The following is a 15,924-nucleotide window of genomic DNA, read 5'->3' on the forward strand; positions in this document are numbered from 1 at the left end:
ATAAGATGAGGACCAAACAAAATAATTTTCGTTCCTTTCGAAACTTCAAAGGTGATCCTCCTACCTCCTCCCCTGCCACAAAGCAGGAGGGGAATTTTGCTCAATCCAAGTCTGTCTGGAGACCGAACCAGACCTGGAATAAAGGTAAACAGGCCAAGAAGCCCGCTGCTGTTATCAAGACAGCATGAAGGGGCAGCCCCGATCCAGGACCGGATCTAGTAGGGGGCAGGCTTTCTCTCTTCGCTCAGGCTTGGGCAAGAGACGTTCAAGATTCCTGGGCATTAGAAATTGTGACCCAGGGGTATCTTCTAGAATTCAAAGATTCTCCTCCAAGGGGGGAGATTTCATCTTTCACGATTGTCTGTAAACCAGACAAAAAGAGAGGCGTTCTTACGCTGTGTAGAAGACCTATATACTATGGGTGTAACCGCCCAGTTCCAAAAGCAGAACAGGGGCAGGGGTTTTACTCCAATCTGTTCGTGGTTCCCAAAAAAGAGGGAACCTTCAGACCGATTTTAGATCTCAAGATCCTAAACAAATTTCTCAGAGTCCCATCCTTCAAGATGGAGACCATTCGGACTATTTTACCAATGATCCAGGAGGGTCAATATATGACCACCGTGGATTTGAAGGATGCGTATCTTCACATTCCTATCCACAAAGATCATCACCAGTTCCTCAGGTTCGCCTTCCTGGACAAACATTACCAGTTTGTGGCTCTTCCCTTCGGGTTGGCCACAGCTCCCAGAATTTTCACAAAAGTGCTAGAGTCCCTTCTGGCGGTTCTAAGGCCGCGGGGCATAGCAGTGGCGCCTTATCTGGACGATATCTTAATTCAGGTGTCAACTTACCAACTAGCAAAATCTCACACGGACATCGTGTTGGCTTTTCTAAGATCTCACGGGTGGAAGGTGAACGTACAGAAGAGTTCACTTATCCCTCTCACAAGAGTTCCATTCCTGGGAACTCTGATAGATTTGTCAAACATGAAAATTTTTCTGACGAAGGTCAGAAAATCAAAGATTTTAAACACCTGCCGAGCACTTCATTCCATTCCTCGGCCGTCAGTGGTTCAGTGTTTGGAGGTAATTGGACTAATGGTAGCGGCAATGGACATAGTTCCGTTTGCTCGCTGGCATCTCAGACCACTGCAACTATGCATGCTCAAACCGTGGAATGGGGATTATGCAAATTTATCTCCTCCGATAAATCTGGATCAAGAGACCAGAGACTCTCTTCTTTGGTGGTTGTCACAGGATCATCTGTCCCAGGGAATGTGTTTCCGCAGGCCAGCTTGGGTCATAGTGACGACGGACGCCAGCCTATTGGGCTGGGGTGCAGTCTGGAATTCCCTGAAAGCACAGGGTGTGTGGACTCAGGAGGAGGCTCTCCTTCCAATAAATATTCTAGAACTGAGAGCGATATTCAACGCGCTTCAGGCGTGGCCTCAGCTGGCTTTGGCCAGATTCATAAGATTCCAGTCGGACAATATCACGACTGTAGCATATATCAATCATCAAGGGGGAACAAAGAGTTCTCTAGCGATGATAGAGGTTTCCAAAATAACTCGATGGGCAGAGACTCACTCTTGCCATCTATCAGCGAATGCCAAACTTCCTTTTTACGGGTCCAGATCAAGGTATCCCCAAGCAGTACTGATAGATGCTCTAGCAGTACCTTGGTCATTCAACCTGGCTTATGTGTTTCCACCATTTCCTCTCCTTTCTCGTCTGATTGCCAGAATCAAACAGGAGAGGGCTTTGGTGATTTTTTTTTTTTTTTGAAAAACTATTAAAAACAGGGGCACTTCCATCCATGAACGTCCACATTGCACCGGACTCTACAAACACCCACCGTCCCGTCCCGAAACGCCAGACCACCGACCCCCCCCCCCGCCCGCAGGTCCTCCGCACTTCATCAGCAACGACCAAACCGGCTTCCTCCAATCACGCCCCCCCCCCCCCAGGAGCATCCATCTGGTGAGGCCACGCCGTGACTGGAGGAAGCCGGTCCCGCCACCGCCGCGTAAGCACAGCAGAAAAAAGCAGGCGGGGGGGACCGCCGATCCGGCTTCCCAGGAGAAGAAGGCAAGGACCCGCAAAATCCGGTGCAATGCAAACTCCCACCTACGAAAGTGCCCCTGCTTTTTATTAAATAATATTTTTATTGAGGTTCCAAAAATAAAATATACAGACAAGCCTTGGCATTGTAAAACAGAAATACAAAGAAACAAAAGTGTAGCATTGTGTATAGGCACATATCATCTGCTCAATTGACATCTTCTATAAGACTTACAGAAATAACACCTCAATTTAACGGGTAAGGGGGTGTAACAATAAGATACTAGTCATAGGCACACGGAAACAGGATTAGGGAGTTCATATGGGATCTGTGTCCCTAAGTTTAACCAGTAAGCTATATTATTAGGGGGGGGGGCAAACTATTATATAGAGATCCAAGCTAGGTTATAGGAAGTGATGCTGAGTATAATCATCTAGCTAGATACAATTCAAGACCCCATCTTGGTAAAATATGAGCTATAAATTCTATCATCCCCTATCATATACTAGGTAATTTTAAAACATCTAGATCTAATAACCCATAACTTGCAACTAGCACAAATCTTAAACGTCAGGCTTATATATTCCACTGTAAAGATCACTATGAATATAGCAACTAGGATCGCATGTAACATTGGGTATAATATAACATTGACCAGGGGCATGGGCCCTGTGGCCCTAGGTCAAGAATAAAATGAGCAGCTCTCCAGTAAAGAGAGTAAAAATATAAGTAAGTTAAGAAAGAAAAGGGGCTGACTCATAGGAATAAAAAATGGAACAGTGCAATAGGTTTACAACTCTATACTGTCTCATCACACATCCCCCAGAACATAGTACTGTTTGTAGATAATATGGGACAAGCTGCTACCTATTCTATGCTCCCTGGTCTAAAAAACACACGTTAACTGAATCAGGTAGTAAAATAAAAATTAAACCACAATGCGCAATGCACAGAGATAAGGAGATCCATGAAATATATTCAGGCTATCAATAAATCCAGTCTAGGGAGCCTAGAATATAATATAGAATAACAGTGGACTCTGGCAATGAGATAGCTGTACCCAAACTTAGTTAACTTCCAGGGGTCTAAAAAACAATTACTAAACAGGTTTTACAAGTCACATGCAAGTATTTAAACTAAACTTCGAGGGTCAGACTGGAGATCTTCATGCAAAAGTCTAGAAAAGGACTGTATCACCCACAGCAAAGCAAGTCATGTATGCAGGTTGTGGTCGCTGTCAACCCACTCCAACTCTTCTGCAAGGCAAACAGTCCCACATTTTTGTCAGGTGTGGTGTGAGATGAACACCCGGCCCCGACAGACAGGCTGTCAGGCTCCAATACAGGTAAAATGAGGGCCCATGTCTAGCAGACTGCGTACTAGCGGTGTTGGCAACATCGGTGAGAGCTTGGGCTGGGACGGTATTCTTGCTCGTTGTCACTAGTACTAGACTAGCCTCCTCTTTCATTACGGACCGCTCTTGATCCGTATGCGGACTCAGGGTACACACCGAGGTCTCTCTGGACACCGGGTCTCCCCGACTGCGGTCTGTCATCGGCGGCTGGAAACTAACCACATGGGCATCTGCTGGGCCGTGTGCTGCTACAGGTACATACTGTTCCACGGGTCTTACGGCTATAAGGAGACCGTAAAGCTCAATTTGTATGGCCTGGTAGTGAAGCTCCGTAAGTTATAGCATGTTGCGCTCCCAATTGTCTATGGCCTCCATCTTGTGTTTTAACTCTCCTGTGCAAACTATTAATTCCTTACTGGTTACCTTCAGTCCCAGTTAAGCGGGTAGGGATTGGGAAATGATCAGCGTATACCGCTGCTGGTCCTGTATCTGCAGGATATTAGGGAGGGTGAGATGCAGGCTGAGGTCGTTAGAAGGCCTCCGCTACGCACCACATCTATTAGGTCTTCCGGGCTGAAATCTAGTTGAATAAAGATATCTTGCTATTCAGTAGCTTCTGGACTGTAAAATAATGCTGAAGAATAGTTCAGATTTTAAAATTTCAGAGCAGTAAATAGCGGTTTTATCTGCTCCGGTAATCAGCCTTAAAGAAAAGCAGCCATCTTGGTTGCTGTTTCGACACGCCCCCAGGCTTTGGTGATTTTGATAGCACCTGCGTGGCCACGCAGGACTTGGTATGCAGACCTGGTGGGAATGTCATCTCTGCCACCATGGACACTGCCACTGAGATAGGACCTTCTCATTCAAGGTCCGTTCCAGCATTCAAATCTAGTTTCTCTGCGGCTGACTGCCTGCCTGGAGATTGAACGCTTGATTTTATCTAAGCGGGGATTCTCTGATTCGGTCATAGATACCTTGATTCAGGTTCGAAAGCCTGTTACTAGGAAAATTTACCATAAGATATGGCGTAAATATCTTTATTGGTGCAAATCCAAAGGCTACTCATGGAGTAAGATCAGGATTCCTAGGATTTTGTCCTTTCTCCAAGAAGGATTGGAGAAGGGGCTATCAGCTAGTTCCTTAAATGGACAGATATCTGCTTTATCAATTTTACTGCACAAGCGTCTGGCAGATGTTCAGTCGTTTTGTCAGGCTTTGGTTAGAATTAAGCCTGTGTTTAAACCTATTGCTCTGCCATGGAGTTTGAATTTAGTTCTTAAAGTTCTTCAAGGGGTTCCGTTTGAACCTATGCATTCCATAGATATTAAGCTTTTACCTTGGAAAGTTCTGTTTTTAGTTGCTATCTCTTCGGCTCGAAGAGTATCTGAACTATCTGCATTGCAATGCGACTCGCCTTATTTTGCTTTCCATTCTGATAAGGTGGTTTTGCGTACCAAACCTGGATTCCTTCCTAAGGTTGTTACTAATAAGAATATTAATCAGGAAATTGTTGTTCCTTCTCTGTGACCTAATCCTTCCTCTAAGAAGGAGTGTCTGTTACACAACTTGGACGTGGTTCGTGCTTTGAAGTTTTACTTGCAAGCGACCAAAGATTTCCGTCAAACATCTTCTCTGTTTGTTGTCTATTCTGGAAGACGTCGAGGTCTAAAAGCTACGGCTACCTCTCTTTCTTTTTGGCTGAAAAGCATCATCCGTTTGGCATACGAGACTGCTGGACTGCAGCCTCCTGAAAGGATTACAGCTCACTCTACTAGAGCGGTGGCTTCCACATGGGCTTTTAAAAATGATGCTTCTGTTGAACAGATTTTTAAGGCTGCGACTTGGTATTCACTTCATACCTTTTCCAAATTTTACAAATTTGATACTTTTGCTTCTTCGGAGGCTATTTTTGGGAGAAAAGTTCCTCAAGCAGTGGTGCCTTCTGTTTAGGCATCTGTCTTGTCTCTCCCGTTCATCCGTGTCCTGTAGCTTTGGTATTGTATCCCACAAGTAAAGGATGAATCCGTGGACTCGTCGTATCTTATAGAAGAAAAGTAAATTTATGCTTACCTGATAAATTGATTTCTTCTATGATACGACGAGTCCACGGCCCGCCCTGTCAATTTAAGACAAATTATATTTTTTTATTTAAAACTTCAGTCACCTCTGCATCTTTTAGTTTCTCCTTTTTCTTCCTATACCTTCGGTCGAATGACTGGGGGGTTGAGTCAAGGGAGGAGCTATATAGACAGCTCTGCTGTGGTGCTCTTTGCCACTTCCTGTTAGCAGGAGGATAATATCCCACAAGTAAAGGATGAATCCGTGGACTCGTCGTATCATAGAAGATATCAATTTATCAGGTAAGCATAAATTTACTTTTTCCTACAAAACCAACATATTTATAACATCCTTATAAATTTGATTACTGCATACAATATTGGTATACTGATAATCCTCATGACTGATTGCAACATTAATAAATCGTATCACAAGAAACACTTATAACCACATTGATAATATAAACAATCATCATCCATTCAAAAGCTGTTTAAACAATAACGTATATCTTGGATGTGTCAGATGGGATCATAAGAACACGTGACTTCATAATATATATATGTATCATAGGCATAGATTGACAGATAAGATTATCCAATAGCATGGAGTCACGTGATTGGAATTTAACCAATAAGGTACAAGAGGAGGGATTTCTCTAAGCATAAATACGCAACAAGAAGCAGTTGTGCACCCCCTTTCTGAAGACGCTTTTGGTGAAACGAGCGTTGGGGTGATATAGGAGCATTGTCTCCATTTTTTCTTAAAGTTTAACTTGCTTAGTGGAATCGGACTAATACCTATATCAATATAATAAAATGTTTGTTTAATGCATTTTAACCTTATGAAAAGATTAACACTATCAAGCATAACATTATTTTGCTTTCTAAAGACTAATATGGATAAGGGTTTCCAATGGTATGTCTGGGTAACTGATTTAGTTATGTTTTTGTATATTTATAGGTGTCTCCTCCTATGTGGATGATGAATACAGGTGGGCAGGTGTAGAAGATCCGAAAATAATGATAACAACATCAAGGGACCCCAGCTCACGTCTTAAAATGTTTGCCAAGGTACATGGTCACTTTCTCTGTATTATAAACACAAACTATAGAAAGAACAGCACTACAAAAATAAGATGTACCATATATTAAAAAAATGTTAGAATACAAACAGCAAATGTAGGTGCCTTTGTGGCTGCCTACATTTGTTGTTTGTATTCTCACATGCTCTGTATTGCAGAGAAATAAGCTGCAATATAAAAATGATCTAATTCTTGCATGTAACTACTGCTTGCCTGCACCCATATAGCTACTGCTTGCCTGCACCCATATAAGTGCTGCTTGCCTGCACCCATATAAGTGCTGCTTGCCTGCACCCATATAAGTGCTGCTTGCCTGCACCCATATAAGTGCTGCTTGTCTGCACCCATATAAGTGCTGCTTGCCTATACCCATTTAACCAATGCCTTTTGCTTGCCTATACCCATTTAACCAATGCCTGTTGCTTGCCTATACCCGTTTAACCAATGCTTGTTGCTTGCCTATACCCATTTAACCAATGCCTGTTGCTTGCATGCATTCAAGTTGTGTTCAGCTCAAGATCTGCAGTTTATTGCTGTTTAGGATCTTCCTTTGCTGGGGTGTAATATATAAGTGTATGTATATATATATATGTGTGTGTGTGTATGTATATATATATATATATATATATATATATATATATATATATATCGCCCAGCAATAGTGAGTAAATAAAATGGTCTAAAGCATTAGCACATTTTCTATTTCATCTTTGTGTCCCTTTCATCTGCTATACAGCCCAAGAAAGAGATGGCCTAAAGGGACAGTCTACAATAGAGTTTTTATTGTTATAAGATAGATAATCCTTTTATTACCCATTCCAACAGTTTTATATTAATATACTTTTTTACCTCTGTGATTACCTTTTAATTTAAGCCTCTTCTGATAGCCCCCTGATCACATGACTTTTTTTTAATTATCTATTGACTTGCAGTTAGTATTGTGTTGTGCTTACTCTTAAATAACTCCTTGGGCATGAGCACAATATTATCTATATGGCACACATGAACTAGCAGTCTCCTGTTTTGAAAATCTAATAAAAAAGCATGTGATTAAGAGGCTGTCTGTAGTGGCTTAGAAACAGACAGACATTTAGAGGTTTAAATGTTATAAAGTACATTAATATAACAATGTTAGTTGGGCAAAGCTGGCGAATGGGTAGTAAAGGAGTTATCTATCTTTTTATACAATAACAATTGTAGTGTAGACTGTCCCTATAAAGTACCATTATAGTGTTAATACCTTAGAGTATGTTGTTTTAATACTAGCAACCCTGTAATGCTGTGTGTTTAACCCTCGCAGAAGGGCAGATCTCACAGCTAAAGGCCCAGCAGCAGTTTTCACTCAGGACCAGTAGTGCTCTGTGGGTTAAACACATACCATTAGTGTCGCAAAAAGATTAGAGCAAGTAAGGTGGGATATCCGTTTAAAATCTTGCTTGTTAATGGTGGTAAAGGGCTGGAGTTGAGAAACACTACATTATTCTTAAACGGACAGTCTACACTAAAATAGTTATTGTTTGAAAAGATAGAGAACGCCTTTTTAGAACTAACTTGAAATAAGTTTTTTTTTTCAGTGCTGTAAGCAATCACTGCATAGTATGTGGCTGATTCAGGTAATTTGCCGTATTATGCAGCATACATAAATTACAGAGTTTGACTTTTGTCATTTTTACTCAAAACCATTTTCTTTTCAGCAAAAGCAATAAAATAAATCCTTTAAAGTGACGGTAAACTTATAATTTCACAAAAATATTTTTAAACTGTGTCATTTAATATAGTTATGTGTGTAACTTTCAATGAATGTATAATATTAGCTGGAAGAGTTAAAATCTTTCCGATCTGTAATTTATTTTAACCCTTTCCGCCTGCCCCTCTCTAAGTGCTATTTTATTCTTGCGGTGATGATTTTACTGATCAGCTGATCTTATTAGCCATACGGCTCGCATACATTTATGGCCTTCCTGCTCATGTGCTTTGGTCACCTTAGATTATTATGAAGCGGGCCGTTCCTTGTGCGCGTGCGTATGTCACACATGCGAGATATCGCCCAATGTAGATTTGCATATTTTGCTTACTCTCGTTAGATAGGGGAATCACGCTCTCTGTACACTGCTGTTCAGCTTCTACTTTTTAACTCTCCAAGTAAACCATGAATCTCGTGATTAAAAACAGTGGCTTGTGAGGATGCGTGCATGAGTATTAGGTACAGAATCGGGAGTGCGCATTGAAGTCTACGTATAGAACAGGTGGGACTGCTCTCTGTCGCTTGCAGTTTGACATAGCTACTGTTTGTAGACTTAGAATATTATCATTCTTTTTGATTCTCTCATATTCTTACTCCCCCCGCCCCCCAGGAAATGAAGCTGGTGTTCCCTAACGGTCAGCGCATGAACAGAGGAAAGCATGAGGTCGGTGCGCTAGTGCAGGCGTGCAAGGCAAATGATGTCACAGATCTCATCATTGTGCATGAACATAGAGGCATGCCAGGTCAGTCACAAGAGCAATATGGGCCTCGCTAATCGGAGGTGTAAGGATGACTGTTTTATAACCAAACCTTTCTCTCTCTCGTAGATGGGCTAATTGTGTGTCACCTTCCGTTTGGACCTACCGCATATTTTACACTTTGCAATGTTGTTATGCGACACGACATCCCCGATTTGGGCACTATGTCTGAAGCTTATCCACATCTCATCTTTCACAATTTCTCTTCACGGCTAGGCCAGAGGGTAAGTAAAATGCGGGGCACTATATTGTGCATTAATAGAGGAGCTGTAGGAGGAAAGGGGCGACACAAAAAGCGGACAAGCGTTGCTAACATTTTTAAAACTTCTCCCTAGGTCTCAAATATTATGAAATATTTGTTCCCAGTACCCAAAGACGAGAGCAGACGGGTGATCACATTTGCTAATCAGGATGACTATATCTCCTTCAGGTACACATTTATGATAATTGAAGTTGGATGTCATGTACAAAGCTTAATAGACTGATTAATCAGCACCAGGAAAGCCATCTTGCTGTGTATTGTCAAACAGGAGCTGTTTCTAGCCAGTCTGATGGAAATTTAATTTCTTTGTTTTAAAGGGACCACTAAACAAATTACTACATGATTATGAACCTTCATATATAAGAATATTTTGCAATGACAACTGCAGTTTTGTTTTGTCAAATGAGTATATTGTTTTATGTTTATTCATTTCACTGATTTCCCTGTCCCCCAGAACAAAAGAACACCTGCTAACCAATCACAAATTAGTATTCAGATAAAGCACAAACTCTGTTTTGCACATGTGCGGTTAAGAGAGACTGGGGAAGCCTGCCCTTAGGTGGTTTAGCACTGATTCAACTTGGTTACTATTGCAAATCATAATTTTCCTATCATGATTGTGGATGTAAAACTGTTAATCTACATTTTTAAAAACATGTGACACCACAGAAGTTTAGGGATGGAGGGAAAAGTAAACAAAAGCTAACATAAATTGCCTAAACTGTTAACCCAAACCTCCGTTTGCAATGAGGATCTTTAAAAAGATAGATCACAGAATAGTGTATGATCTAACGTTTTTATTAAAGAGTAGTTATATCTGGGTGATATTTGTTACTATGAAGATACAATAAACTTCTTTTTGGGTCTTATTTCCCTGTGAGTATTTTCCATTAGGTGGGAATCATAATAATCTGCTAATCTGTGATCCATCTTCTCCCTGAACCTTCCTCTTTTTCCCCATAAAAAAGGTTATTTTGGAAGCATTGTTCTCCTTAAAGGGACAAACACTAAACACATTTTAAAAACCTAAGATTGAGGTTATTCCTCGCCTCCCTCTAGCCATGGGTGCAGCCATTTTGAAATCTAGCTTTCACTACATTACAGTGCTGAGGTGTCTGCACATGTGCAGTATCTTTCCATCAGATACCTGCAGTGTAACCTAGGTTCCAAAATGGCGGCACCAATAATAGATAGAGGTGTTTGAAATGTATTTACTGTTTAGCATCCCTTTTAATGTAATAATTTATTTTCTCCTAGTAATCCCATATTTTCTACCTTGCATTGACTGGCGCTTTGTTAGACTTGGGGAACCTGCTTTTGCTCTGGAACCTTCTTTTTATTTACTCCTTATGTCTATTAGCAAAAAAACAAGGCATGGCTGTACTCCTCAAGAGGTGATGAAAAGTTTATTGAAGAGCAACGCTTCGGGGCTCCTGCCCCTTTCTCAAGCTTAAACAATGTGAATACCACATACACACACCCTAACCAATAAAAAGAGCAGGTGATTCTCTTTTTACAATGAGGGGTATTTGAGATTTGTAGCTGCTACAGGAGCTGAGATCGAGAGGTTTAAGGTACATCCCCACCCCATCCAGCTCTGTTGCAGCTTCCAGCTCCTTACTGTTTCAGCCTCTTTGTGACGTCACCACACACTCCCATGAATCCTGGGAGTGCCGCCCACTGATTAGGCCACCAATATCCCCACGGCCTGCAGTGAGGGGGATTGCTGAAAACAGTGTTTGATCAGCGATCCCCCTGCATGATATGACGGGCTTGTCATGCGCTTACAGGTAGCAATGTGCATGACCAGAACACCTCTTCATGCGCATCCAAGGGGTTAAAAAGGATCACTGGAAACAAATTAAAAGGAATAAAAATGTACAATACAATGTCTGTTTAAAACACAACTGGAGAAAGACAAAACCTGACAAAGATGTAATTCTTGATTTATATGCTGTCAATCCTGAATGTGAATTAAAAAGATTTAATGGTAACGTAATCACATTTTGGTTTCCCAGGCACCATGTTTACAAAAAGACAGATCACCGAAATATCGAGCTGTCTGAAGTAGGACCCCGTTTTGAAATGAAATGTAAGTATTTATGTATTTGAACCTTCCGTCTATGAACGTCTGGCTCTCTGAATTCTAAGTCACATGTTTCGTTTACAGTGTACATGATAAAGCTGGGCACGCTGGAGAACGAGAATACAGCAGAGGTAGAATGGCGCTGGCATCCGTATACTAACACGGCAAAGAAGAGGAAATTTCTCAGTGTTGAATAATGTTTTTTTTGTAATGTGTAAATAAAGTTTTCTTTTCTAAACTAACCTGAGAATTTGTTTTTGTAACCCTTCCTCACCAGCATACAACCATTGAAAGGACATTAAAATGAATTCTCCATAAAATGGTTAAACTTTTAGTGTTTATTTTGCCTGCCTGCTTTTTCTGCAATTTACCTTGGAATTTTGTATATGATTCCCTGTCCCCATAGACCCTTCAGTGTATTTTGCAGACTTAATGCAACTGATTCTGCAACAATATTACACAACAATTTGCAGTGCGAAGCTAATTTATATCTGTTCCTAACTGGCCAGAGTAAATGAGATTTTATAAAGGTACAATGTATTTTGTGTAAAAGTTGTACTTTGTCCTCAGACACCATAAAGCAAAATGTGTAACCTAGGTTTTCAAAATGCTGCAAACGGCCTAAACCAGCTATTTGATTTGCAGCATTTGCAAGTTAGAGTTAGTTTATTGGCCTCTGTGTGGGAAATGCATTAGTTTTACACAAATCTAATATGCGTTTAATATTCTTTTTAAAAGCTTTTTAAAAATGAGTGTTCATGGGCAGCAAAGCAATGTAAATCTGATTAACAAAGTTACCATTTTGTTTTTTTGTAAAAAAACTGATCATTTGTAATGCAGCGTTTAGCTACTGATATATACTGTGCGTATATAGAAAATTACTTTGAGTCTAAAGCACTATAACAATCACAAAGATCTATTTATATGAACTAATATATCATGTATGACTTCACTATATTATAGAGCAAGTTTTAAAGGGGAATTCTAAGGTCAATATACTGTAGCAAAGGCAGTTTGTAAAATACATGCTAAGAAAAGGCAGCTTTTATGTGTGTTTTATGCTGGCAAAGTGTGCATGCACCAGGCGCCTATTTCTGAGCGTAGAAAGCCATTTTCCTATATACTGAGCACATGCTTGCCTTCCAGTTGAGCATGTGCACTGTGCAGATACTTCAATCAGAGGCTGCATATTTTATTGTGATGCAAAGTTTTTTTTAAAGGGACATGAAACTCATAAATGTTTCTAATGTACTTCTATTCTCAAATTTTCTTCTCCATCTTTTGTTGAAAAGCAGGGAGGTAACCTCAGGAGCGTGCACGTGTCTAGAACACTATATGGCAGCAGTTTTGCAAGAATGTTATCCATTTGCAAGAGCACTAGATGGCAGCACTGTTTCCTGCCATTTAGTGCTCCAGACAGCTACCTAGGTATCTTCGCCAAAGAATACCATGAGAATGAAGCACATTTGATGGTAGAAGCAAATTAGAAACATTTATAAATGTATGCTCTGTCTGAATCACAAAAGAACATTTTTTTTTTCATATCGCTTTAATACTATGTTGGGGCTCATTCTCCCTTCTTAAACTATATAAACTATGTATATCAGCATATCAGTCAAGTGTAAACATTTTCAAACCAAAATAACACCCACAGTGCAATTGTTTTCTTTTTAATAGTAGTGAGATTCTAAGACTCCTTACACTTGGGATTAAATCACCTGTCCACCAGGAGGAGGCAAAGACACCCTACCAGAGCTCTAAATATCCCTCCCACTTCCCTCTGGGAGCTAGTTGCTGATTGAAGGCTGCACAGAAATTCCTCTTTCTTTTTAATGACACGATGAGTCCACGGATCATCTTAATTACTAATGGGATATTCACCTCCTGGTCAGCAGGAGGCGACAAAGAGCACCACAGCAAAGCTGCTAAATAGCTCCTCCCTTCCCTCCCACCCCAGTCATTCTCTTTGCCTATGTTAGTGATAGGAAGTGGAAAATAATTCTGTGAGCAGAGGCCTATCTGGGAGGAGGAATTCCTGAGCAGGCAGATCTTCATCTGGAGGAGTGGGAACTCCATCAGGAAGTGTTTCCAGTCTGATTCTGAAAGGGTGTCAAGCGGATTTAGACCTCATGTCATCTTGACAGAATGCCAAGTTCCCAAGATATGGATCAAGGGCTAGGGACCACAAGGCAGAAATGATGGATGCCTTGGTGGTCCATTGGATCTTCAACCTAACATACCTATTTCCTCCGTTTACCTTTTTTTTCTCGGGTAATTGTGCAAATCAAACAGGAGAGGGCATCAGTGATCCTCACTGCTCCAGCTTGGCCTTGCTGGATTTTGTATGCCGATCTGGTGGAGAGGTCGTCTCTGCAACCTTGCAGACTTCCGTTGAGAAGGGACCTTCTAGTTCAAGGGCCTTTTCTTCTCTTTCATCTAGTTTCCCTGAAGTTGTCTGCTTGGCGATTAAAGGCTTGATTTTATCCAAGCAAGGTTTTTCTGATTTGGTCATTGTGACCATGATTCAGGTTTGTAAACTAGTAAGATTTACCTTAGTATATGGCGTACATATCATCTGTCTTGGTGTGAGTCCAGGGGCTACTCATGGAGTAGAGTTTGGATTTCTAGAATTGTATCTTTTCTCCAAGAGGGTTTGGAGTAAGGATATTCTTAAGTTCCCTAAGGGGGCAAATATCTGTCTTATCTATTTTGTTTCTCAAACGTCTCGCGGATGTTTCAGATGTTCAATCATTTTATCAGGCTGTGATCAGGATCAGAGCTGTATTTAAGCCAGTTTCTCCTTCGTGGAGTTTTAACCTTAATTCTTAAGGTTTTCGAGGGGCTCCGTTTGAGCCTCTGCATTCCTTGGATATTAAAGGGACAGTCTAGGCCAAAATAAACTTTCATGATTCAGATAGAGCATGTCATTTTAAACAATTTTCCAATTTACTTTTATCACCAATTTTGCTTTGTTCTCTTGGTATTCTTAGTTGAAAGCTTAACCTAGGAGGTTCATATGCTAATTTCTTAGACCTTGAAGCCCACCTCTTTCAGATTGCATTTTAACAGTTTTTCACCACTAGAGGGTGTTAGTTCACGTATTTCATATAGATAACACTGTGCTCGTGCACGAGAAGTTATCTGGGAGCAGGCACTGATTGGCTAGACTGCATGTCTGTCAAAAGAACTGAAAAAAGGGGCAGTTTGCAGAGGCTTAGATACAAGATAATCACAGAGGTTAAAAGTATATTATTATAAATGTGTTAGTTATGCAAAACTGGGAAATGGGTAATAAAGGGATTATCTATCTTTTAAAACAATAACAATTCTGGTGTAGACTGTCCCTTTAAGTCGTTATCTTGGAAAGTTTTTCTTGCTGCTTGATATTTCTTCTACTCTCAGAGTATCAGAGTTCTCAGCATTTCAGTATGAGTTCCCTTACCTTATTTTTCGGTCTGATAAGGTAGTTTTTTTGTACTAAGCTAGGATTCTTCTTAAAGATAGTTTTCTGACCGGAACATTAATCAGGAGATTATTGTTCCTTCCTTGTGTTCTAATCCTAATTTTTAGAAGGAACGTATCTTGCACAACTTATGTGGTTGGTGCCTTATAGTTTTCCTTCCGGCGACTAAGGATTTTTGTCAGTCTTTTGCATTGTTTGTATCTTCATCTGGAAATCGCAAGGGACAGAAAGCTACGGCTGCTTCTCTTTCTTTTTGTCTGAGGAGTATTATTCGTTTTGCATACGAGACTGCTAGACAACAGTTTCCAGAGAGAGTTACGGCTCATTCCACGAGGACTGTTGCTTCCTCATGGGCATTCAAAAGTGAAGCTTCTGTGGAACAGATTTGCAAGACTGCAACTTGGTCCTCTCTTCACACTTTTTTAAAATTCTACAATTTTGACATTTTTGCCTCGGCTGAGGATGCTTTTGGGAGAAAGGTTCTTCAAGCAGTGGTGCCTTCCGTTTAGGTTCCCTGTCTTGTCCCTCCCGTATCATCTGTGTACTCTAGCTTTGGTATTGGATCCCATTAGTAATTAAGATGATCCGTGGACTCATTGTGTCATTAAAAAGAAAATAAAATTTATGCTTACCTGATAAATTTATATCTTTTTTGACACAATGAGTCCATGGCCCACCCTGTTCTTGTGAGACAGGGTTTTGGGTTATTGTAAACTTCAGACACCTCTGCACCTTTTGGCTTTTCCTTTCTTTCCTTAACTTCGGTCGAATGACTGGAGTGGGAGGGAAGGGAGGAGCTGTTTATCAGCTTTGCTGTGGTGCTCTTTGCCGCCTCCTGCTGACCAGGAGGTGAATATCCCATTAGTCATTAAGATGATCCGTGGACTCATCGTGTCAAAAAATAAATAAATTTATCAGGTAAGCATACATTTTGTTTTTCATTGGTTCACCAGATGTCTTCAGATACTGTAGCTCCCAGTACTGCATAGCTGCTTCTTGAAAAAAGAACACCAAGAGAATGAAGCAAATTGGATAAAAGAAGTAAATTGGAAAGTTG

The 15,924-nt window shown here is 40.7% G+C and overlaps 1 protein-coding gene across 1 annotated transcript in view; it reads left to right on the forward strand.

Moving 5' to 3' along the window:
- The window catches only part of IMP4 (IMP U3 small nucleolar ribonucleoprotein 4), a 51,671-nt gene extending 40,025 nt beyond the window's left edge, over window positions 1–11,646 (forward strand). The window contains exons 4-9 of the mRNA XM_053695359.1: window positions 6,434–6,543; window positions 8,909–9,041; window positions 9,126–9,280; window positions 9,392–9,486; window positions 11,337–11,410; window positions 11,489–11,646. Of these exons, the coding sequence (XP_053551334.1) occupies window positions 6,434–6,543; window positions 8,909–9,041; window positions 9,126–9,280; window positions 9,392–9,486; window positions 11,337–11,410; window positions 11,489–11,601 (680 nt within the window). The 3' untranslated portion in view covers window positions 11,602–11,646. The remainder of the gene's footprint in view (window positions 1–6,433; window positions 6,544–8,908; window positions 9,042–9,125; window positions 9,281–9,391; window positions 9,487–11,336; window positions 11,411–11,488) is intronic.
- Window positions 11,647–15,924: the final 4,278 nt, after the last annotated feature.

The sequence above is a fragment of the Bombina bombina genome, chromosome 12 (assembly GCF_027579735.1).
Source record: "Bombina bombina isolate aBomBom1 chromosome 12, aBomBom1.pri, whole genome shotgun sequence".
NCBI lineage: Eukaryota > Metazoa > Chordata > Amphibia > Anura > Bombinatoridae > Bombina > Bombina bombina.